Below are 24,000 nucleotides of genomic sequence, written 5' to 3'. Positions count from 1 at the left end.
ATATATGAAATTTTTATTTTGTGCTGTCATATATCCCTATATTTATATATGATAATGTTTTTTTTAATTTCTGATGGTTGCATACTAAACTTCAAGCAATGAAAAAAAGGAGCCTAAAATGAACTCTTAATCTTGAAAACTAAGCGTGCTGTGATTTTTAAAAAAAAAAATTTCTACTTCAGCGCTCACTCGCAAACGCAGCCGGCATACAGGAGACGATTTTTAAAATACCGCTTCGGTGTTTAAGGGTTAACGGAAAAATTACTTGAAGTTCACAATACTTAATAAATTCATATTTCGACTTGAAAACACATCGTATAATGACAAATTACCTTTTCTCATATTATAAGTAGAGTATCTAGATACTATTTTACACTAACTAGAAGAAAGGCAATTCACTCCGAAATGAGTTTAATTCGGATATATAACTCTCCATCAGCTGATTTCCAAACAAAACACTGCCTGCTTTGTTAGTATTTTATGATATAATAATATGAGAATATATACAATATTATTGGATACTGTAATGTATAACTTTTTAAAAGAATCAGACAAGATGCATATTCATTGTGTATTTATTTCGTAAATATATGTAGCAGTCAGCAGCCTGACATCGCTCAATTAGGTATGCTGATGTCGGTCCGAATCAGGTGATTCCCATTTCGTGTCCATTTTTTTTTTTTTTTCTTTTTCTTTCCCCGCTGATATGTCAGTCAGAAAGCATTGAGACTCCAAAATTGGCCTTTATTAATAAATTACTAAATTATATCGTATATGTAGTGTATACTGTATACTGAAGGCTAGGCTACCGTAGTCTTATATACAGGCGGCCCGCAGTTAACGGCGTAATCGTTCGGCGGTGAATCGGTTTTATGGCCGTCGTCAAAAATATTTATTTAAAAAAAAAGGTATTTTTACGGCACAATTTTCAGTTAACAGCGCCGTTGTCTAACGAGTTCATACATTTGTAGAAATTCTGTTCAGACCATAAAGGTTAGGCAAATTATATTAAATTTATGGAGAGTTATTACATAGGTATTAGGGTAAAATATATGCCTCTGACGCTGTTCTATATCGAAAATATAGTTACATAAGTGTAAATTTAGCTATGGGTGTGTCGATTTATAGATGTTCATGCTTTTATGTTTAAAATGTGTATGAAAATGTATTACGTATAGGGTATTTTTATTTCTGCACAGAAATATGATACACTTTCGAAACTGGCCTTCACACATTATCATATACAATGTTTTTTCATGTTCTTTCTTGTGAGCTCCACCTCGCCTGCCGCTCTTCCGAAATATCGAGTTGAAAAAAGATGGAAATTAGCCATCGATATGTCGATTTTATAAATGTGTATTACGTATGGGTATTTTTATTTTTGTACATAAATATGATACAAATGAATGCAGCCTTTGTAACTACGTTCCACGTTGTCAGGGGATGTTTTTTCATGCTCGTTCTTGTCCACCACTGTTCTGAAAAATGCATGGTGTTATTTTATTAATTATGCATCTTTTCCATAAATCATTTGTAAAGTCATACATACCTCACTGTATCCAATAATATTGTATGTATTCTCAAATTACTGTATTATACAATAACTACGGCAAATCTAAGCCAGTATTCCGCGGAGCGGCCAATGTTGTGGTTTGAAATCGACTGATGGCGAAGACTAGTTTTTCGCCATATTTAACGCAATTCTGAGCGAATTCTCTTCCTTCTAGTTAGCATAAACGAATATCTAGATACTTGCCTTATATGAGACAAGGTTATTTTTCCTTATACAACGCATTTTTAGGTGGAAATATGAATTGAATATGTCTTGTTATGAATGTGAACTACTATTTTTTTTTAACAGATTACGTTGGCGGCATGTTTATTGTGTAAAAAAATTGTGATTCCGTTTGCAATTCTCCTTTATATCATTGTAATACGAACTTTTCGTTATTTATCTTATATCAGCGTGAAACTAACAGTAAAATGTGTTCTTTCAAGCACAGTAGTTTTGATTAAAATGATTTTATCTCAATTTTATCTACGGTTATGTTTGATGGCATATGTTTACTGGATTTATCCTTGTTGCTAATGTACAATAATAGTTATTAGCAGCTTGAACAGTTTTCTCAGCTTCAGTTATAACTAGGTTTAAATTTAACAGTATATTTCCCAATTGATCTTTGATCTATAAAAGTTGTTACCTTAAGATATCTCAGTTCTAGTGTACATAACGCCATTTATAACAACTACGGTAATAGTGTACTGTAGTACGATGATTGAAATACAAGCCAAACGGATGTTATCCAATTCGGTTGTAGTAAGAAAAAAAAAAATCTTGTTCGGTTGTTCAAGGCTGTCACACGTTCACGCAATGGGTATAACGTTTAAACCATACTTTCATCATTCTCTTTTGTTGATATTGAACTTACATAACTAGAAGATGGGATAAAATTAGGCTATTGTAATTTAGTCTCTCATAAAATCGGACTATCGTAAGACGAATTATCGTAACTTAAAATACTACAGCTACCTGTACACTGTATAAACCTTATTATATCTTGACATACTCTAGACACCCAAATGATTAAAGCTAGGCTTTTTTCACTTTACAGTATTTATAATGCTATAATGTACTGTACAGTAAATTCTATAGTACTATACTGCATAAATATAATTTTTATGCATTCAACTTACCTGTCAGATATATACTTAGCTATAGACTCCGTCGTCCCCCGATAGAAATTCGAATTTCGCGGCACACACTACAGGTAGGTCAGGTGATCTACCGCCCCGCCGCTGGGTGGCGGGAATAGGAACCATTCCCGTTTTCTAAGACAGATTTTCTCTATCGGCCGTGACATCAACATTGATGTTACTCCTGATTTGATTTTCGTGTTTTTTCATCGCTATTGATCTTCTAAGCCGGTTGTTTTGGTGACGTATTGGATCTTTGGTTTGGCATACTCTTTCGTTGACTGTTATTTGGACTTGGTTTTTGGATTTTTCTCATAATGTCGGATTCTAGCTTTACGGTTAGAAGACAGTGTGTAAATGAGGGATGCATGGTGAGGCTACCGAAAGCTTCGGTAGATCCTCACACAGTTTGTAAGGGGTGTAGAATGAATGAATGCTCAATATCTACACCTGTGATGATATGTAGGTTTGAATGAGGAAGAATGGAAGAATTTAAATTCCTGTTTAAGGAAATTGGATATGGATAGGGCTAGGAAGGCTTCCTCCAGAAGCTTAAGTAGGTCTCGTTCTAACGAGTCAATCAAATTAACATCTAACCCTAAACCTGTATCATCTTCCTCTTGTACTAAGACTGCAAATCTAGCAACAGAAATTGCAGATCTTAAAGCTGCACTGCAAAGGATGGAACGTCAAATGCTAACGTTACAAGGTAAGCACAGTGATAGTGATTTAAGTGTCCCTAGTGCAGTGGAGGGTGCGTCTGATCGGCTTCATCTCGCTCCCAGGCCTAGACCTCTTCCAAGCTCACAGGCCCAGAGGAGAAGGAATGTCAAAAGCCTTACGGAGGTTATGGAGAATCCCCACCGATCAGGCGTCCCCTCGGCAGATTCTGTGACGACCCGAACTGCCAAGGATCGCTATCGAAAAAGCATCCTAAAACAGTGTTTTTCGTCTTTAGATTCTTCACCTAATGTAAGGGGCTGGAGCTCTGATGAACTGTCACGCCCCTTAAAAAGGAGTTGGAAGGCTCCAACTTTGAATTCAAGCCCTGAGCTTTTCTCCGATGGATCTCCATGCGAAAGGAAGAAAACCAAGTTAATTCCTAAACGCAAATCGGAGTCCCCTTCCTCTTCTAGACCTCCTTCACCTGCATCGGGAAAGGAAAATGAGAATGCTGCTGCAAAAATCCTACTAAATGTACAGGAGCAGCTCTCCGCCTTTAGTAGGAGTTTTTACGAAGGAGACTCCCAGAAGAAAGGACTCTTTCTTTCCGATAAAGAGAACTAAAGGAAGGAAGGAAGGATCTAACATAAAAGTTGCGGATTCTCCTCGGATGAGTATGAAGAATGCGCCAAAAGCGCCAGCCTGGCGCAATGCGCCTGATGCTCTAGAAGATCCATATGAGCCAGAAGCGTCAGATGCGCCAGAAGCGCCACCCTGCCGAAATGCGGCAGAAGCGCCAGTCTGGCGCAATGAGCCACGAGCGCCAACCTGGCGCAATGCGCCACAAGCGCCAGCTGGGCGCAATGAGCCAGAAGCGCCATCCAGGCGCCAGAATGTATGGACTTCTTCCAAAAGACAGTTAAACCAGGAGGATTTGTCTAGCTTTCGGAAGGATAAGCCCTTACCTGACAGGGACTCTAGGTGCCGCACAGGCGGCCGTAACCCTTGTCAGGAGAAGGATAAGGTCGTGTTGCAGGATCAACCTATCTCTCGTAAGGAAGCAAGTTGCCGCACAGGCGGTCGTCGTTCTTGCGAGAGTGGGGCAGATGTTGCAAGAGACTCCTCTCCTATTGAAAACAAACAATCCTCTTCGGAAATGGAATTGGATTTGGAGGAAGTTTCGGAGTCGGAAGATCATACGGCTCCAGGCTTGTCAGATTATAAGACGCTGGCAGCCCTCTTACTTCAAGAGTTTGGGACTCATTAAGCCCTACTGCTGCTCCTTCTCCGTGGTCTTTGTTTACAAGCACTAAGGTCTCGAAGTCATCATCTTTCATGAAGATGAAGCCAACCATTTCCATGAATAAGGCTCTTCAATTTGTAGGAAATTGGTTTAAATCCAAGGAGAAGGCGGGGAAGACTGTCTTTGCCTGCCCTCCTTCCAAACTTTCAGGAAAGAAGGGAATCTGGTACGAGACGGGCGAATCTCTGGGTCTAGCTCTCCCTACCACTGCCGAAGCAGATTTTTCAAGTCTGGTTGACTCTTCAAGGAGACAAGCCTTGTCATCGGCAAAGATCACATGGGGGACTTCTGAGATGGACCATCTCCTCAAGGGATTGTTTTATGTCTTAGAAGTCTTTAACTTCTTAGACTGGTCCCTTGGGGTGTTGGCCAAGAAGACTCAAGAGAAGGAATCTCTTAGCCCAGAAGTCCTTTATAGTGTACTGTCCTGCATGGACAAAGCGGTTCAATATGGATCTGGAGAGGTGGCCTCGCTTTTTGGAACTGGAATTCTGAAGAAGAGAGTCTTGTTTAGTTCCTTTCTGACGAAAGGAGTTACCTATCCAGAGGTCATCTCTTCTTTATGCTCCTCTTTCGGACCAATTGTTTCCTGCACAACTAGTGAAGGACATATCACATTCTTTGACAGAAAAGGCCACGCAAGATCTCTTGGCCCAATCTGCAAAGAAATCAAGGACCTCTGTTCCTGTAAAGAGAGAGAATCGTACTCCTCAACAGCCCTTTCGAGGGAGCTCCTCTTCCAGACCCTCCTTTAAGAAGAGAGGAATACAGAAGAGAGGTAGGTCTTCATTCAGACCTATGAAGAAAACAAAATGAGACGCCAGTCCTTCAAGCACCGGTAGGGGCCAGACTTCGGAAATTTTCCGAAGAATGGCCTCTGAGAGAGGCAGAAAGATGGTCCCTTTCAGTGGTAACGAAGGGATATCTGATCCCCTTTCGAGACAGTCCTGCCTTAACAACGATCCCGAGGGAACTGTCAGCCCAATACAGGGACCCTGCCAAGAAAGAAGCATTATTGCAACTGGTAGAACAGATGTTGCAAAAGGAGGCTATCGAATTGGTTCGGGATCCGCATTCCCGAGGATTCTACAACCATCGTTTTCTGGTTCCGAAATCCTCGGGAGGTTGGAGACCGGTCCTGGATGTGAGTGCATTGAACCGATTTGTAAAGAACACAAAGTTTTCTATGGAAACATCGAAATCGGTTCTTGCGGCTCTTCGTCCAGGAGATTGGATGGTCTCCTTAGATCTACAGGATGCTTACTTTCATGTTCCCCTGCATCCATCATCGAAGAAATATCTTCGATTCATGATGCAGGGAAAAGTATTCCAATTCAGAGTCCTATGCTTCGGCCTGTCTACAGCCCCTCAAGTGTTCACGAGACTAATGACGAATGTTGCGAGATGGCTACATCTAGAAGGGATAAATATGTCCCTTTACCTAGACGATTGGCTAATAAGAGCAAAATCGGAACTTCGGTGCTTGAAGGACTTGGAGAAGACTTTAGAGTTGACAAAATCTCTGGGACTACTCGTGAACCTCGAGAAGTCACAATTGATCCCCAGACAGAACATAGTCTATCTGGGGATACAGATGGATTCTCAGGGTTTTTGGGTGTTTCCATCGCAAGAGAGAATTGCTCGAGGCTTAGAAAAAATCTCGAACTTCTTAGGGAAAGAACGGACCTCGGCGAGGGAATGGCTCAGTCTGCTGGGCACCCTTTCCTCGTTAGAGCAGTTCATTTCCCTAGGGAGATTAAATCTCAGACCTCTGCAGTTTTATCTCGGACAAATGTGGAGTCAAAAGACTGGAGACCTGTTAGACTGTTTTCCCATTCAACAGGGGATAAAGTCCAACCTGAAGTGGTGGTTAACCCCATTAATAAAGAACGAAGGGGTGTCCCTCTTGATTCGGAACCCTCACAGTGTGTTGTTTTCCGATGCCTCGGAAACAGGTTGGGGAGCAACACTGGGCCCAAAGGAAGTGGCAGGTACTTGGACCAAGGAACAGGCTACACTGCACATCAATGCGAAGGAACTCCTGGCTATTCATCTAGCCCTGGAATACTTCGAAGCGGAAGTCAGAGGAGTGGTAGTTCAAGTCAATTCCGACAATACCACAGCTCTGGCTTACATCCGGAATCAAGGGGGCACTCACTGTACGAAATAGCGAGAGATCTATTAACCTGGACAGAGGAACGGGGCATAATTCTGCGGACAATGTTTGTTCAGGGTGTAAAAAACCTAAGGGCAGACAGGTTGAGCAGAAAGAACCAAGTACTCCCGACAGAGTGGATGCAGAGAACTGTGGTCCCTCTGGGGAAGACCCCAGATCGACCTGTTTGCCACGTTCCTCTCCAGGAAGATAGACAACTTCTGCTCTCTAGAAGATGATCCCAGAGCCACGGCGATCGATGCTTTCCTCATGGACTGGTCAGGCATAGACGCCTACGCCTTTCCCCCATTCAAATTGCTGGGGGAAGTACTAAGAAAGTTTGTGGCATCGGAGGGAACAAGATTAACTCTAATTGCTCCCTTCTGGCCTTCCCGAAACTGGTTCACAGAGGTACTGGAATGGACGGAGGACTTCCCCAGATCTCTACCAAAAAGGACAGATCTGCTCAGACAACCCCACTTCGACAGGTTCCACAAAAACATCCAAAGTCTCTCCCCGACTGCCTTTCGACTATCGAAAGACTGGTCAGAGCGAGAGGCTTTTCAAAGAAAGTTACAACTGCAATTGCTAGAGCCCGCAGTCTCTACCTTGCGGGTCTACCAATCGAAGTGGGAAGTTTTCTGTAGATGGTGTAGGTCGAAGAAGCTGTCCTCTTCCAATACCTCTGTGACCGAAATCGCTGATTTTCTCCTCTTCTTAAGAGAAGAGTCGAAATTGGCTGTATCCACTATCAAGGGATATAAGAGCATGCTCTCAGCTGTTTTTAGAAACAGGGGACTGAATTTGGAAAATAACAAAGATCTTCATGATCTCATCAGGTCTTTCGAGACGTCTAAATTGAGATCTTCTATTCCCCCAAGTTGAAACCTTGACGTAGTCCTAAAATTCTTGATTTCGGACAGGTTCGAACCTCCAGATAAAATCTCATTCAGAGATCTTACTAGTAAATGCATATTCCTGTTGGCCTTCGCAACTGCTAAGAGGATCAGTGAATTACATGCTTTGGACTCTCGGGTGGGTTTTTACAAAGACTCGGCTGTTATTTCTTTCCAGGATCTATTCGTAGCAAAGAATGAAAACCCTTCTAAACCTTGGCCTAGAAGTTTTGAAGTCAAGGGACTCTCTTCTCTAGTAGGTAGAGAGTTGGATCGGTCCCTTTGCCCAGTCAGGACCTTGAAGTTCAATCTAAAAAAAGAAGACGGCTTCAGGGATGTCGACAAAGTCTTTGGTGTTCGGTAAGAAACCCCAAAAGACCTATGTCAAAGAACGCACTGGCGTTCTTTGTCAGAAATGTGATTACTGAAGCTCACAGGGATTGCCAAGAGAACTCTTTAAAGCTGCTGAGAGTAAAAGCTCATGAAGTCCGGGCTGTGGCAACTTCCCTTTCTTTCACTAAGAATATGTCTATGAGAAACATGTTAGAAGCAACTTATTGGAGGTGCAATTCAGTATTTGCATCCCACTATTTAAAGGATGTTAGAGTAACATACGAAAAATGTTTTTCTCTTGGACCTTATGTATCAGCGGATACTATGCTGGGAAATGGAGCAGATGCTGATCCTTAATTTTGTTTTTGTGTTTTTAATGATTATTTGTAATATTGTTGTCGAGTTGTGGGTTGCTTGAAAGGATGTTCGGGGATGACTCCTTTCAATCGTAGTACTAACCCCAATTAGGATCAGGTGATCGGGATTAGTGTCGTGCTCTATGATCATGCCAATAGGCAAGGTGTTTTGTCATGTAAGTGGATAGGACCCCATTGACAAAGATCCTAAGGTTCTGTTGTGTAAGTGGGTAAGACCCCTGTAACAGACCATCAAGAACTCTTAGCATGAGGTCACTACCTCGCTGAGGCTCTTGAAGCGATACAGGCTCCTAGGCAGTAGCCATGAAGTCTTTCGCTAACACAGGTAGGAACCAAGGTTTTTTATTTTTATTACCTACAACATATGTTGTTTCCTGTCTATTCAGTAAATTATGTCTCTTTCCCTCCGCCAAAGGTGCCAATCAGCTAAGTATATATCTGACAGGTAAGTTGAATGCATAAAAATGTTATTGTCATGATACAATAAAGTTTTATGCATACTTACTTGGCAGATATATACGATTAATGGCCCACCCAGCCTCCCCTCAGGAGACAGGTGGAAGAGAAAATCTGTCTTAGAAAACGGGAATGGTTCCTATTCCCGCCACCCAGCAGCGGGACGGTAGATCACCTGACCTACCTGTAGTGTGTGCCGCGAAATTCGAATTTCTATCGGGGACGACGGAGTCTATAGCTAAGTATATATCTGCCAGGTAAGTATGCATAAAACTTTATTGTATCATGACAATAACATTTTACATATTGTACTATTGTGGGATTACGGCGCCTTTGACTGGTCTAGAGTTTCGAAAGAAGGTGTGCAGCGGCCATAGACTTTAAAATCGCTTAGCGTCGAAAATCACTTAGCGTCAGCGGCCAGGAACGGAACCCCTGCCACTAAATCATATATGTATATGATATATTGTACCACAATGTCATCATCATTGTATAGGCGAGGTTAACTTGTTAAATGTTATTCAATTTCTCCTGGTATTGAACTATCATAAGCCAGTGTGCGTTGAACCTAGAGAATTAGCTGAAATTAATAATTAGTATGTCATATATGTATAAAGTATGCTGTGTAGTGTAGGCTATGCTAGTATAATATTCTTACGGTAAATTAAAATGGGCCGACTTGCGCCCAAATCGATATATGACTGGTTCGTAACCAATTGCGGTAGTAGTAAGTGAACTACTACCTGTAATGTCAAAATATAACAGTCCTATCTCATTAATGTTGTTTGTAACATAACTGTTAATTGTTTACTATTGTACAATGGTTGAAATGCAAGCAAAAAGGCTGTTTTTATCGAATTGGTTGTTCACAGCAAATCAACTGTTTCTGGCTGTATGCGTTTTCCAAACAAGTATATCATTACTACCGATACTTTTTGCATTCGCTTTTATTTTTTTAAACTTAATCAGAAGATGTGATAAATTAAGAGATGGAGGAAAAGGGGTTAGCCTAACTAAAAAATGGAAAAGATAAAGAGGAGGAAAAGATTTTAGCCTATTGTTAAATTTTGGTCTTGTAAATTTAACTTGCATGATACGTGAGATAAGTGATAAAATAATTTTTTGTGGGCCGCATGATATGCGAGATCGCGTGTTATGAGAGTATATATGGTCCTTAACTTAATAGCAGTTCAAATACATTGAAAAAAAGTCTTATACTATTTGTTCTATATATTTACCACCAGTCAATAGAGCTAACCAAAATTTTAGGCAAGAGGTTGCATTGGAAGTGACCATTTTCCAATCATTATCAACTTAGTTGATGAAATAGCCTTACCAAGATCTCCATGATGGGTAATTGAGAAAGCCAGTTGGTATTATTTGCTCTTACATTATTGCAAATTGATGCTAATGATTTTCCAACTTTTGTTGAAACACTTGAATTTTTGAACAAAGTAATAATAGATGCCAGTAACGAGTCAATTCCCCGTACTATAGGTCAGTTTGCATGAAAACCATTTCCTTGGTGGAATGTTCAATACAAAATAACTCTGAAAGCTATGAGAGCTGCTTTCACTCGGTAATGGCGTCATCCTTGCAACTATTACTTGGTTTGCTACAAGAAAGCAAGAGCTAAATTTAGATACAAAGTTAAACAGGCCCAGTGTCAATCTTGGATAGATTTTATTTCAAAGATCAATTGGACGACTAAACTAGTAGACGTATGGACAAAAATAAGGAGAATTACTGGGAAACACGTTCCATTACCTTCACCAGTAATAGAATGCAATGGTCAAGTACTAAAAAATCCAGAAAATGTAAGTGGAGTATTTGCAGATCATTTTGCCCATATTTCATTGAAAAATCCTACTTCAATTTACCACCAATATTGTGTTCGGGAAGAAACTAGAGTACTTGATTTTACAGCTGTGAGAACAGTCGTATAACCAGCCCTTTAGCTTGAGAGGATTTCTTTCTGCATTAGCCACATGTAATGATTCGGCTCCAGGAATTGACAATATAACATATTCAATGATAAAACATCTTCCTGAGGAAACTAGATTATTTTTACTTGGCATAATCAACCGAATTTGGAAAGACAGTGTATTTCCAAATGTTTGAAATATTGCCATCATTTTAGCCTTTTTGAAACTCGGAAAAGAAAGAAAAATGATGTCTAATTATCGCCCAATTGCTCTAACATCTTGTATTTGCAAATTAATGAAAAGAATGGTAAATGTACGGTTGGTGTGGTTTTTAGAGCAGAAAGGACTTATTAATCCTCAGTGCGGATTTCGTAAATTGAGATCCTGTAAGAATGTTTTAGCCAGATTAGAGGCATCAATTTGCGAAGCTTTCACAAATTAACACCACAATTCAGTATGCTACTTGGAGACATGGCATTCTTCAAACTATTCATAAAATTGGTCTCAAAGGTGAACTCCCAACGTTCATTAAAGCTTTTTTGAATAATTGTAAATTCAAAGTAAGAGTAGGAAATACACTTTCATTACTTCAAACTCAAGAAGAAGGCGTTCCACAAGGCAGTGTCCTTAGCGTTACACTATTTGCACTATCCATTAATGGTATTAGTTCAGCAATTCCTCGCAAAGTTATGCACACCCTATTCGTAGATGACCTATCAATTTCATTTGCAGCATCTCGAATGGTTGTAGCAGAGAGGAAGATTCAGTTGACTATTAATAGGATAGTAGAGTGGGCCGCCAAACAAGAGTTTAGGTTTTCTTCATCTGAAACTCAGCAATTCATTTATTGCAGGATAACGAGTATTCACCCAGACCCAGGCTTGTACATGTATGGACAAACAATTTCTAGCAAGGAAGAAACTAGATTTTTGGGGCTACAGTTTGATGGCAAATTAACAGGGGTACCTCATATCAAAAACTTGGAAATTAAATGCATGCAATCTCTAAATGTAATCAGAGTACTGTCCCATAAAACCTGGGGAGCAGATAGGAAGCATCTTCTAATTCTTTATAAGGCATTATGTAGTTGTCTCCAAACTGGCACATGGGTGCGAAATATATTCTTCAGCATCAAAAGCAGCATTGTCAGTTCTGGATCGGTACATCATGCTGGAATAAGACTAGCCAGTGGGGCTTTTAAATCTCTCCCATATCTAGTCTAGTTGTGATGATGTTCTTAACCCCTTCTTTGCCGGGTGGGTGAGCAGAATGTAAACATTGCGTTCGCTGCCGAACTGAATCTCTTGGTAGTGACTCCAGTTTGGAGGGGTGCCGATCGTAAAAATATTTGCCAAAAATACACTAATCAAGACAAGCTAATGAAATTATCAGGTATTATTAGCACTATAATAACGCATATTCTCTGTTAGTTTTATCATCCTACAGGGAAAATAAATGATTTTATGAAAAAAAATGTGAAACTCAAGTGTCCCTTGTACAAGGGACACTGGTGGTCGGTGAGAAAACTACAGTCTTGAATAGAAATTCGGTCTTACAGAATGTTGGTATATAGCACCTGGAACATGCACATAAAGTATTATCAAAATAGAACAGTAAATAAGCACGTAATAACAAAAAAAAGAGCAAAAACTAAAGCGAAAGCCCCGCCAATAAATATGGAAATCGCAAATTTTATAGTATATCTTTCAAAAATTGGTCGATGTCATTTTCTACGTTTTCTAAGATTAGTTTCATCAAAGAAAACAACTTAAGGGGCATCAGGGGTATCTAAACTAATTTTTCAAGTTTCTTGTCCTCAGAAAAAATCGCTTTTTCGCTTTTTCTCTGGTTTGGTTTTTAATATATTAAGTTACTATAAGGCTTTATTTTTACCTTCATTTATCTGGTGTTCATATCTTTTATTTGTAAAATGTAATAAGTGAATAAATAAATAAATACAGTAAATGATGATACAACTGGTTTTATCTTGGGATTGGGTAGAAGTTATTACATGTTTACGCTTGTCTGGTTTTGTGATTTTTTGTTGAGACGCAGTTCATCTGTCACCTACACACTACTATAAGCAGTAATAATATTTTTTTGGGTTCATCATACGTCTGGCATCGTGTCATACTGTTTATTTTGCTCCAAACTCTTCAAAACGAAATTACAGAATGATTGGAAGTCCCTATCTGAAAAGAGGAGTTTTGGTGGTACTATGCGTACCACCTTCATGCACCCGGTGCGGTGTAGTAGACTTGAATGGTGGTACCGACCTACCTCCAAACAAACTTTCGGTAATGAAGAGGTTAATGGTAAATATATAGCTTTTTATCATAACCATCCTAGATACCCTAAACCCTTAGGGTATAGAGTTTTAAGAGTATTAGAAGACCTGGGAATCCCTAGAATCAGAATTTTGCCAGCCAAATTCTCTAGAATACAACCATGGAAGCTTCCAGAGATTGATTTCTGTAAGTTTTTTTTACAGATTCAAAGCGAGAGATGTCCCTTGAGATGATGAAGTATACTTTTTTTTAGAGCATATGGAATGCCATAAGGATTTGGTTTTAGTTTTTACCAATGGCTCCAAATCCAGTGCTGGCATTGGAATTGGGGTGTTTTTTCCGAATTTTACACGAAATTTTAGGTTACCTGATGAGGCATCTATTTTTACTTCTGAATGTTATGCTATTTTAACGGCAGTAAAGGAAATGATTAAATTTCCTGAGAGAGATTTTGTCATTTTTTGCCACTCTCTTATGTACTGATGGCACCAATTCTCTTTAATTCAGTTCTTCCAGTTGTAACTGCAATTTTAGAATAGATATTCCTTATAGAACTTAGAGGAAAAAGTAACAAGTTCTGTTGGGTTCCCACTCATGTTGAGCATTGAGGGGAATGAGAGAGCAGACATTAGCAAAACAGGCTGTTGAGAAATGTATTAGCAATAATTTTATTCTCCCTGCTAAAGATATATACCCTGTCATAAAGTAAAAAATTAGATACTTTGAACTTTCATTGGCAACTAGAGAATAAAAAGAATGAGCGAAATAGCCAACTCATCACGCCCATGGACATACTGACATAAAAAGATCGAGGGAAGTAGTTTTATGCTGATGAGGATTGGACAGACTAGACTTACCAACGGTTTCTTGATGATTGGAGATTATCAGCCCTATTGCCAAGATTGTTTAATGCCTTTTAACTGTCAAACATTTTGACAGTGTCCTAGTTTTAGTATTGAAAGCTTGCGCCATTTTAGTAGCTGTAAAGGCCGTAACAAAGTTTATTTATTGTTAAGAATATTGGGACCTGACTGCAATATTGGTAACCTTTTTAATTATCTTGAAGAAATTGGTATTTTAGAAAAAATTAGAAGTAAAGTTTTAATTTAAAATAGTTTTTTTTTTCTTAAGTATTATGATTGTGTATTTATTAGTATGGAAGGGTGTGTATAAGATTAGTTTGTTTTATTATATTTATGTATATTTTTTTACTAAAGTTTTTATTATTTGCTATTTAATTTGATTTTTTCCCCTTTGTCTTTCTGCATTGAAAGAATTTTTAAAATATTTAAATCATTTATATTTAGTGGCATAAATGACCTCAGTTGTTATGATGCCAGTATAATTCTTAATCAATCAATTATTAATACTATATATTTTCATGAATAAGAAAAGCTTTAGATAAGACGAGGCCAAAAATCTGAGCAAGTTTTCATGAATTTATCTCATATCTGTAGTATAGGACGATTTCTAAATTACATATCAAAATGTTTTTTGGAGAAAATGATTATTTGCAGAATTAAACAGTACAACTCTATTAATAATAATGATGACTTAAATGAAGGTTGGTTTGCTTATTGTATCCAATAACACTATTACTATTATCATATCGTTACTGTATTACAGAGTATAAGCATCGTCATGTACATTATTTGCATTTGATATTGTTTACATTCTCAAAATATTGGCTGATTTGAGTATTATCGATATCTTCATTGCCATTATTTGTTAGGAGAGATATAATTCGGGAAGTTTGGTTGACAACGTGCTCATATTACTACATTGTATAAGTATTGAGTAGGTGTGGTTTCTTCAGTTCCAAACATCACTGCCACCTGGCCGTTATTAGTTTTATTCACCCTCGGCTATAACCTGCGGCTTTAATTTACCAGTATTCTTTCTTAAGATCTCCACTGCATGAGAAATGAACAAATGTATTTTATTTTTACTTTGAGAATCGGCAGGGTTTAACAATTTTCATGGAGCTCTTAATAAACCCTTGATAGTTACAATAAATGACGTCAGCAATCAGCTGTTACTTAATTCGGTGGTTTATGCCAATACATGTTAGCAATAATCGCTTCATTCAGAATTCTGAAAACCGGAATTTTGTAGTACAGGATGGAGGAGTATCACTAGTATTACAATCGATATGAGAGAGAGAGAGGAGAGAGAGAGAGAGAGAGAGAGAGAGAGAGAGAGAGATCTACTTGTAAAAGTTGAATAATAGTTGTACTGAGAAGAATGATAATTTAAATAAAACACGTTTTACTGTAATCATATAACATATGCGTTTTACTGATATCATCAATGTCTTTAGTTTCTGACGGAACATGATTCAGAGATACATACAATCCTTTTGTAAATGATGAAAGGTGAGTTTAACAAAACCGAGTCTATATGTTTTTCATACAGAAGGTTGCGGTAAATGGAAACCATTGTTTTGTTTACATTTCGCCGCCATCCATAAACAACCGCTAATAATACTACAATAATGAACGATGATAATTGTACACAATCATCGTTCTTATGCCTGAATTGTTCGAAACAGTTACAATTTTAAATTACAGTTTTGCATGCTGCCTCACTTGATGTTTGCTGCATTTATATGAGGCTGTGATTAGAGATTGTTAATGTCAGTCAGTTGACAGGTGTGTGTCATATTATAATGGCAATCTCAGATTGAATTAAAGTGTAATTGGAAATTTGGAAAGTATCATTTGCCCCTTGTTTGGTAGTAGTTTGCCTAAATTAAATTTTCGGTAAAGTGTGATTTTGTTTATATTGAACAGAAGAGTGTATTTTGTATCTAGAGGTACTTCTGGTGTCAAAAACTACTCCCCAACTATGTTATATTATTTTTTTTGGGGGTAATTTCAATAACTGATGTCCATCCTTCAATTGAGGGACTCATAATGTTGACTATTAAGTGAATAAGTCAGGACTCATGATGTCTTAACTAGGTCAGAGGTATTTTCTTGATGACAGATTCTCTCATTTGATTATGTTACATGCTGCTTTCAGAGCAATAAGGTGATGGTGAGTGTGTTTTTATTTTAAAGCCTTGAACGTAACCTTTGGTCACATTTTACAATGCAATTTGCCATGCAAAATAGTTTTATATTTGCATCCTGATTCTAATAATCTAACATATTGTAAGGGGAATAGCTTTTGTTTGCTTTTTTTTTTCTCTCTCTCTCTCTCTCATGAATCCACATCTTTACATATTAATTAGCTTGTCTTATGTCAGGTATCCGTGACACCTGCAAAGAAGATCCCTTATAACTTGAGGCCTAGAATATTGGGAAAACAGGGCCTTATGGCAAATAAGAAATATGCCATAGAAACAACAGATGAAGACACTGAGTATGCAAGAAAGAAAAATAAACGTGTCAGAGAGATTGGTGAGAACTCTGGTATATCGTGTCGTAATTTGTCGCCTACCAGGAAAAGGATTCGAGTAGCAGGAAAGGTACTGTACTGTAAATGTTTGTTTCATAATGACTTATTTGATATTCTGATTTTTGCACTTAGTACATTTCACTGCCATAGCAAAGAATTAAAACTCAGTTTCATTAGTTTTGTATCTTCTAATTCAATTATTTCATGTATGTGACTAAGTAATTAGATAGCTATATTTTTCCACTTGTGTGGTAGCTTAAGTTTCAAAATCGCTGTAGCACTTCTATAGTTTTTGTGTGGTGACTACCCTGCTGACTGTCGGAGTACAGTAGGAACAATGAAGCTAAAATTTGTATAAATTGTTCTGGTGTACATCATGATGATGATCGTAATATGTAGAAAAGCAAAATGTATGAAATGTCAAAGGGAACATAAATCCAATAAGGAAATTGGGAAATATACAAAATACAAATTTGAACTGTCTGCACTAATAGCCAATGCAGAGCATATAAGTATTGGTTATGCAAAAAGACAATTAGGACAACCACTTGGGAGCTATGCTCAAGTTCTTCAGCCACTACCCCTATCTACCACTAGGGTTGCAGTTGTCCAACTGTCTGGGTCAGGTGCCCCGTTGAGGCTAGAGCAGAGCGCAAGCCTCCAAGGAGGCTAAGATGGCACTCGACCTAGTCACCTCACCTTGAAATTGTCTTGGGCAGCATCTCTGCCCGCTTTAATGGTGACTGAGTAGCAAAAGCACCAAAATAGATGTTCCCCTACATCCCCTCCTCCATTAAATCCAATTCAACTTGTAACACTTAGTAATAGATAAGAAGTACTAAGCTGGATACAAGGACCCCAGCTTGAATTCAAACAATTTAACAAGAAAGGGAAACAAAAATGGCAAAGGTAAATGAAACAAATGGCACAAGTAAATTAAAAGACAATAAACCAAACCTGTCAAGACCAGTCCTTTCCAAATCATCTCTTGATAATGCTCATAAACAGAAAAGAGTAAATGAGAAGGCTCCATCCAAAGGTACTTCCACCAACTCAAAAAATAGTTTTTACATCAGTACTACAATGGAAGTGTAGAAGTCGTAGGGCCTGAAGCTAAGAGCTGAAGGTACTGCTCCATGATCATAACCCAGGCATTGTGTGTCTCCAGGAAACTAAGCTTGGAAACACACAATATGATCCTGGATTAAATTACAGCATATATAATTCTGCACCACTAAGGTTGCCTGCACATGGGACACTTAGGTGGAGAGTGGTTGGCCGACCAAGTTGCGAACCACTAAAAAAAAATATTGAACACGTGTGTTAACACACAGCCGCAGACGAACCACAAGCGGTGGACGCCACTAAAAGAATTGCTACGAAGTGACTGCTGGGTCTATGTTCTTGGCCACACCACAGTTGTTACCACTAGTGGGTGAGGATTAAAAAAAAACGTTATTTCTAATCAGAGCGCGCACATGAAAAAGTTTGTGGTAGAGATACTTTGCAGTTTGTGATTGACCAATAGAGGGGGACATACCAAGTGTCACAATGACTTGTAGAGAGATAATTGACTGTGAATGTTTGATTACAGAGGTGTAGGAAAGTCCAGCTCTATGGTTTTACGGTAAAGGAATACAGTGGGTCCCCCGTTTTCACGTTCTACGGATTCACGGATTTCTATGGAATTTTCTCTGGACCATATGTACCCATTATTTGTGGGAAATTCACCTATTCGCAGGGATTTCCAACGATAAATAATCATTAATTAGTGTATTTTGATGTTATTTTCATGACTAAATACTTTGAAACAAAAAGTTTTTTCTAATTTTCAAATATTAATTTTGATTAATACTGTAGTATTAGTAAGTTGTTCATGTACGAAACAAACCTTCGGTCTTGACATTATGGTAATACTAGCATTAAACTAGAAACTGGAAATTGTAGGCACAGTAAAGGCCAAAGCGTTCCCAGCAGACAAAAGGGTAGAGAAATGCAAACAAGTAGTGAATGTTTCTCTGGGAAAACAAACACAGCCATCAAAACAGTGGCAAGTAGTCCTGGGAATCTTTGTTCCTTGGAGAAGCTGGTGCCACATGGGAGACTGCACCTTCGGTCATTACAATGGAGGATGAAGGATTTTTGGTCACCAACTGTAGATCACCCATACGAGCACATTCCCATGTTGACAGAGGTGAAGAAAGACCTGTTGTGGTGGGTGCAAGACAAAAATGTGACAGTGGGAGTTCTTCTGCAGGAACCCTCTCCAGATCTCCTGCTGTTCTTGGATGTGTCACTCAATGGTTGGGGTGAGCCATATACAGGCGGCCCGCGGTTAACGGCGCAATCACTCAACGGCGAATCGGTTTTACGGCGGTTGTCAAAAATATTCATTAAAAAAATAAGGCATTTTAAAGGTATCTTTACGGCACAAATTTCAGTTAACAGCGCCGCTAGCGCCGTTGTCTAACGAGTTCATACATATGTAGAAATGCCGTTCAGACCATAAAGGTTATGCAAATTATATTAAATTTCATGGAGAGTTATTACGTAGGTATTAGGGTAAAATATATGCCTCTGACGCTGTTCTATGCCGAAAATATCCAGTTACATAAGTGCAAATTTAGCTATGGATGTGTCGATTCATAAATGTTCATGCTTTTGTTTAAAATGTGTATGAAAATGTATTACGTGAAAGGCATTATTATTTCTGTACAGAAATATGATACAAAGGCAGCTTTTGAAACTGCCCTTCACGTTATCAAATACGATGTTTTTTCATGTTCTTTCTTGTAAGCCACCGCCTGCCGCTCTTCCGAAAATATCGATTTTAAAAACGTGCAAATTAGCAATCGATGTGTCGATTTTATAAATGTTTATGCTTCTAAGTTTATAATGTATATGCAAATGTACTACGAATAGGGTATTTTTATTTCTGTGCAGAAATATGATAAAAAGGCAGCTTTTGAAACTCCCCTTCAAGTTATCGACTACGATGTGTCGATTCATAAGTGTTCATGCTTTTGTTTAAAATGTGTATGAAAATGTATTACGTGAAAGGCATTTTTATTTCTGTACAGAAATATGATACAAAGGCAGCTTTTGAAATTGCCCTTCACGTTATCAAATACGATGTTTTTTCATGTTCTTTCTTGTAAGCCGCCGCTCTTCCGAAAATGTCTATTTAAAAAAGTGCAAATTAGCCATCGATGTGTCGATTTTATAAATGTTTATGCTTTTATGTTTAAAATGTGTATGAAAATGTACTACGAATAGGGTATTTTTATTTCTGTGCAGAAATATGATAAAAAGGCAGCTTTTGAAACTCCCCTTCAACTTATCGACTACGATGTTTTTTTCAAGTTCGTTCTTGTATGCCGCCGTCTGCCGCTCTTCCGAAAATATAGTTAAAAAAAAAAAAGTGCAAATTTAGCGATCGATGTGTCGATTTTTCAAATGTTTATGCTTTTATGTTTAAAATGTGTATGAAAACATATTGCGTAAAGGTATTTTCATTTTTGTACAGAAATTAAATTTGTACAGATACAAATTAAGGCAGCCTTTGTAACTAGGCTCCACGTTGTAAGGGGATGGTTTTTCATGTTCGTTCTTGTCCGCCAGTTCCGAACAATGCATTGTGTTATTTTATTAATTACGCATCTTTTCCATAAATCCTTTAAAAAGTTATACATTATTTCACTGTATCCAAGAATATTGTATGTATTCTCATATTATTGTATTTTAAAATACTACGGCAAACTTAAGCCAGTATTCCGCGGAGCGGCCAATGTTGTGGTTTGAAATCAGCTGATGAATACGAGTCTGTTTCACAATAACGCAATTCTGAGCGAATGCTCTTGCTTCTAGTTAGCATAAACGAATATCTTGATACTTGACTTATATGAGACAAAGTTATTTTTCCATATACAGCGTGTTTTTAGGTGGAAATATTTATTGAATATGTCTCGTTGTGAATGTGAACTACTATTTTTTTTCGTTAACAGATTACGTTGGCGGCATGTTTATTGCGTAAAAAATTACGTGATTCCGTTCGCAATACGTAATCCTTTATATCATCGTAATACGAACTTTACGCTATTTATCTTATATCGGCGTGAAACCAACAGTAAAATGTGTTCTTTCAAGCACAGTAGTTTTGATTAAAATGATTTTATCCCAATTTTATCTACAGTTGTGTGTGATGGCAGACGTTTACTGCAGTTTTATCCTTGTTGCCGATGTACGATAATAGTCATTAGCAGCTTGAACAGTTTTCTCAGCTTCAGTTATAACTAGGTTTAAATTTAACGGTATATTTCCCGATTGATCTTTAATCTATATTGATCTCTGATCTATAGCGAATAAAGTTATTACATTAAGATATCTCAGTTCTATTCTATACATAACGCCATTTATAACAAATACGGTAATGTTGCACTGTAGTACGATGATCGAAATACAAGCCAAACAGATGTTATCCAGTTTGGTTGTACTTAGAAAAAAAAAAAAAAGTCTTTTCTCGTTCGGTTGTTCATGGCTGTACACGTTCACACGAGTATAACGTTAACACCATACTTTCATCATTCTCTTTTGCTGTTATTGAACTTATGTAACTAGAAGATGGATAAAGTTAGACCATTGTAAATTGATCTCTCATAAAATCGAACTATCGTAAGACTAATGATCGTAACCTGAACACTACAGCTACCTGTACACTGTATAAACTTTATTATATCTTTACATACTTTAGACACCCACATGTACTGTACAGTAATTTCTATAGTACTATACTGCATAAATATAATTTTACTTATTGCGCCGTTGTGGGATTACAGCTCCTTTGACTGGTCTAGAGTTTCGAAAGAAGGTGTGCGGCGGCCGTAGGCTTTAAAATCGCTCGGCGTCGAAAATCGCTTGGCGTCGGTGGCCAGGAACGGAACCCCTGCCGCTAACCGAGGGCCGCCTGTAGAGGAACTGATGATTTCTGGGAAGTGGAATCGCAAGGACAGAGAATTTCATATAAACGTGCTTGAGTTAACTGCAGCCTTTATGGCACTACAGAAATTCTGGGAGAGGGTGAAGGAGCAATCAGTGGTATTGATGTTGGACAACACCACAGTAGTAGCTTACGTAAACAAGCAAGTAGGCCTAGTACCTCGTCAGTTACACCTAGTAGACATGAGATATATCCCAGGGAAAAGAAATGTAGTTGCCAACAAACTGAGCGGCAGGGACCAGATTCTAGGAACAGGAGTAGTCCTTGCATCAGGAAGTAGTGGACAGAATGTTCATCTTGTGAGAAAGGCCAATCATAGACCTATTCTCAACCAGGTACAACAAAAAGTTGGAAGTACATTTTTTTAGTAGTCCCAGACGCAGTAGTAGCAGCAGATGCGCTACAACAACCATGGGACAATCTGGATGTGTATGCATTCCCTCCCTTTTGCCTAATCAGTCAGGTACTGAACAAGGTGGCGAGGTCTCGAACCTGAAGATGACACTGGTAGCCCTATTGTGGTTGAAGGCAGAATTGTTTCCGTACTTATTTGAAGTTTTAATAGATGTGCTGAGAGTTATCTCCGATGGAACAACCTACTGTGTCAACCACACGATAGGTACCACCAGTTGGTGCAGTCCTTATCACTTAGCAGGTGGAGAGACTCCAGTATCTCCTATGAGGGAGAGGCTTTTCTCAGAAAGCAGCAACACAGATGGCAATAAATGAGATCATTGGCAGTTGTGTACCAGGGAAAATGGTCTGTGTACTGTGATTGGTGTCATAGAAGGAGCTTGTCTCCACTCAGAACCACTATTCAGCTACTAGTGCATTATCAGATATATCTCATAACAGAAAGACACATGTCAGTATATGCTTTAAAGGGATACAGACTGCTCTTGCTTCGGTTCTGATTATGAAAAGCGTGGACATTTCTTCTTCATGGGAAATGGCTATGTTAATGAAGAGTTTTGAGCAGCCCTAGGTTGTCATATGTGGTGAAGTATTTGAGAGGTTGGAAGGCTATGGTCTTCAAATTTATCCCAGAATTCGTAGCATAACTCAAAACCCATCAGTAGTGGATGGCAGATTTGACTCCTTTTTGATACCTTCTCAAGGAGAATATGTGGATGATGACCCTGAAGAAATGCTGCTATGCCCTGTCAGAGCACTACGAGCATACTTAAAAACAACTCTGCATCTCAGGTCAGGATACCAAAGGCTTTATGAGAGTACAGGACAGAACAAGTAGGAAGTGTTCAGGAATACAATTTATTCTTGGTCGAGAGAAACTAGTAGGAATGCGTACATGACAGAAGATGGTGGATCAAATAGTTTGGAGAGAGCTAGAGCTCATAACATTATTGGCTTGAATGCTGCTTTGGCATTCAAGAAAAATCTGTCTGTGGAGAGGATTTTGAAAGCTGGTATCTGGCGACGCCAAACGACTTTCACTGCTTCTTATCTAAAAGATGAGGGCCATAGATCCTGGGACACTTTCCTTGGTTCCAGTGGTGGCTGCTCAACAAGTGGTATAGCTCATCCAGTACCCCTGGTGGGTCAGTTAGTGTCTAGTCTAAGATGAAGGTATGAAAGTAGAATTAATGAGATGACTGGTCTTTATTTCCTACTTTTTGTAGCTACAACTTTACCTACGGGCAGTTTGAGGGAGAGTACCATCATGGGCTGGAACGGAGTAGATACAGGTGAGGGAGGCAGCCATACTGTACAGATAATCTAGAGCATGGGATACTTTTCAGTAGCAACACATTCCTCCCAGTAATAGAGAGTGTGGGGTGATAATAGATCCATGTACAGGGACTGGAGTTTATCAGAACAGATAAGCGCCTCAGTGGTGTGGTTGGTATGGTGTTTGCGTCCCACCTCAGTGTTTGCGGGTTCAATTCTCGGCCATTCCATTGAGGAGAGAGATGTGTATTTCTGGTGATAGAAGTTCACTCTCGATGTGGTTCGGAAGTCACATAAGCCGTTGGTCCCGTTGCTGAATAACCACTGGTTCCATGCAGTGTAAAAGCACCGTACAAACAAACAGAACAGATAGTTCTCCATCTTCCGTAATGCAATAAGCTATGATGGTGTATGAAACGCCCAGAGAGGAAAACCAATAGATTCTCATATATCTTTGGTTTGGAGGTTATAATCCCTTATCTTAGAATAGATGTATTATGAAATGGATAAAGGTGGCAAAGTTCCAGTCAGTTATAAAGACTTACCTCCCACCAATAAGAATCTGTGCTAATGTTAGACTGAAGGTATGTTTCGTTTATGAATAAATGACAAATTTTTAATCTATTTGTATTTTTCATTGAACAAACCTGAGGTCTTAACATATAAAGGCACACCTCGAAACACCCCTATAACAATCTAAACTGGGTTGGAAGAGTAACTGATAGGTCACGGGACACCAGGGGCATTCTGGGAACTACAATACTCTGTAGGAAATATGCCCTTAGGTGATGCCAGGAGACACCACTGAGCCATTGTGGGTTCT

At 38.7% G+C, this 24,000-nt stretch overlaps 1 protein-coding gene across 1 annotated transcript in view; it reads left to right on the top strand.

The window, feature by feature from the left end:
• LOC135221157 (uncharacterized) overlaps nucleotides 1-22,217 on the top strand; it is a 50,894-nt gene extending 28,677 nt beyond the window's left edge. The window contains exons 4-5 of the mRNA XM_064258982.1: nucleotides 16,341-16,562; nucleotides 21,948-22,217. Coding sequence (XP_064115052.1) covers nucleotides 16,341-16,562; nucleotides 21,948-22,217 — 492 coding nt within the window. The remainder of the gene's footprint in view (nucleotides 1-16,340; nucleotides 16,563-21,947) is intronic.
• The last annotated feature ends 1,783 nt before the right edge of the window (nucleotides 22,218-24,000 follow it).

This window comes from Macrobrachium nipponense, chromosome 2, assembly GCF_015104395.2.
Source record: "Macrobrachium nipponense isolate FS-2020 chromosome 2, ASM1510439v2, whole genome shotgun sequence".
NCBI lineage: Eukaryota > Metazoa > Arthropoda > Malacostraca > Decapoda > Palaemonidae > Macrobrachium > Macrobrachium nipponense.
This window is presented reverse-complemented; position numbering and strand designations above follow the sequence as displayed.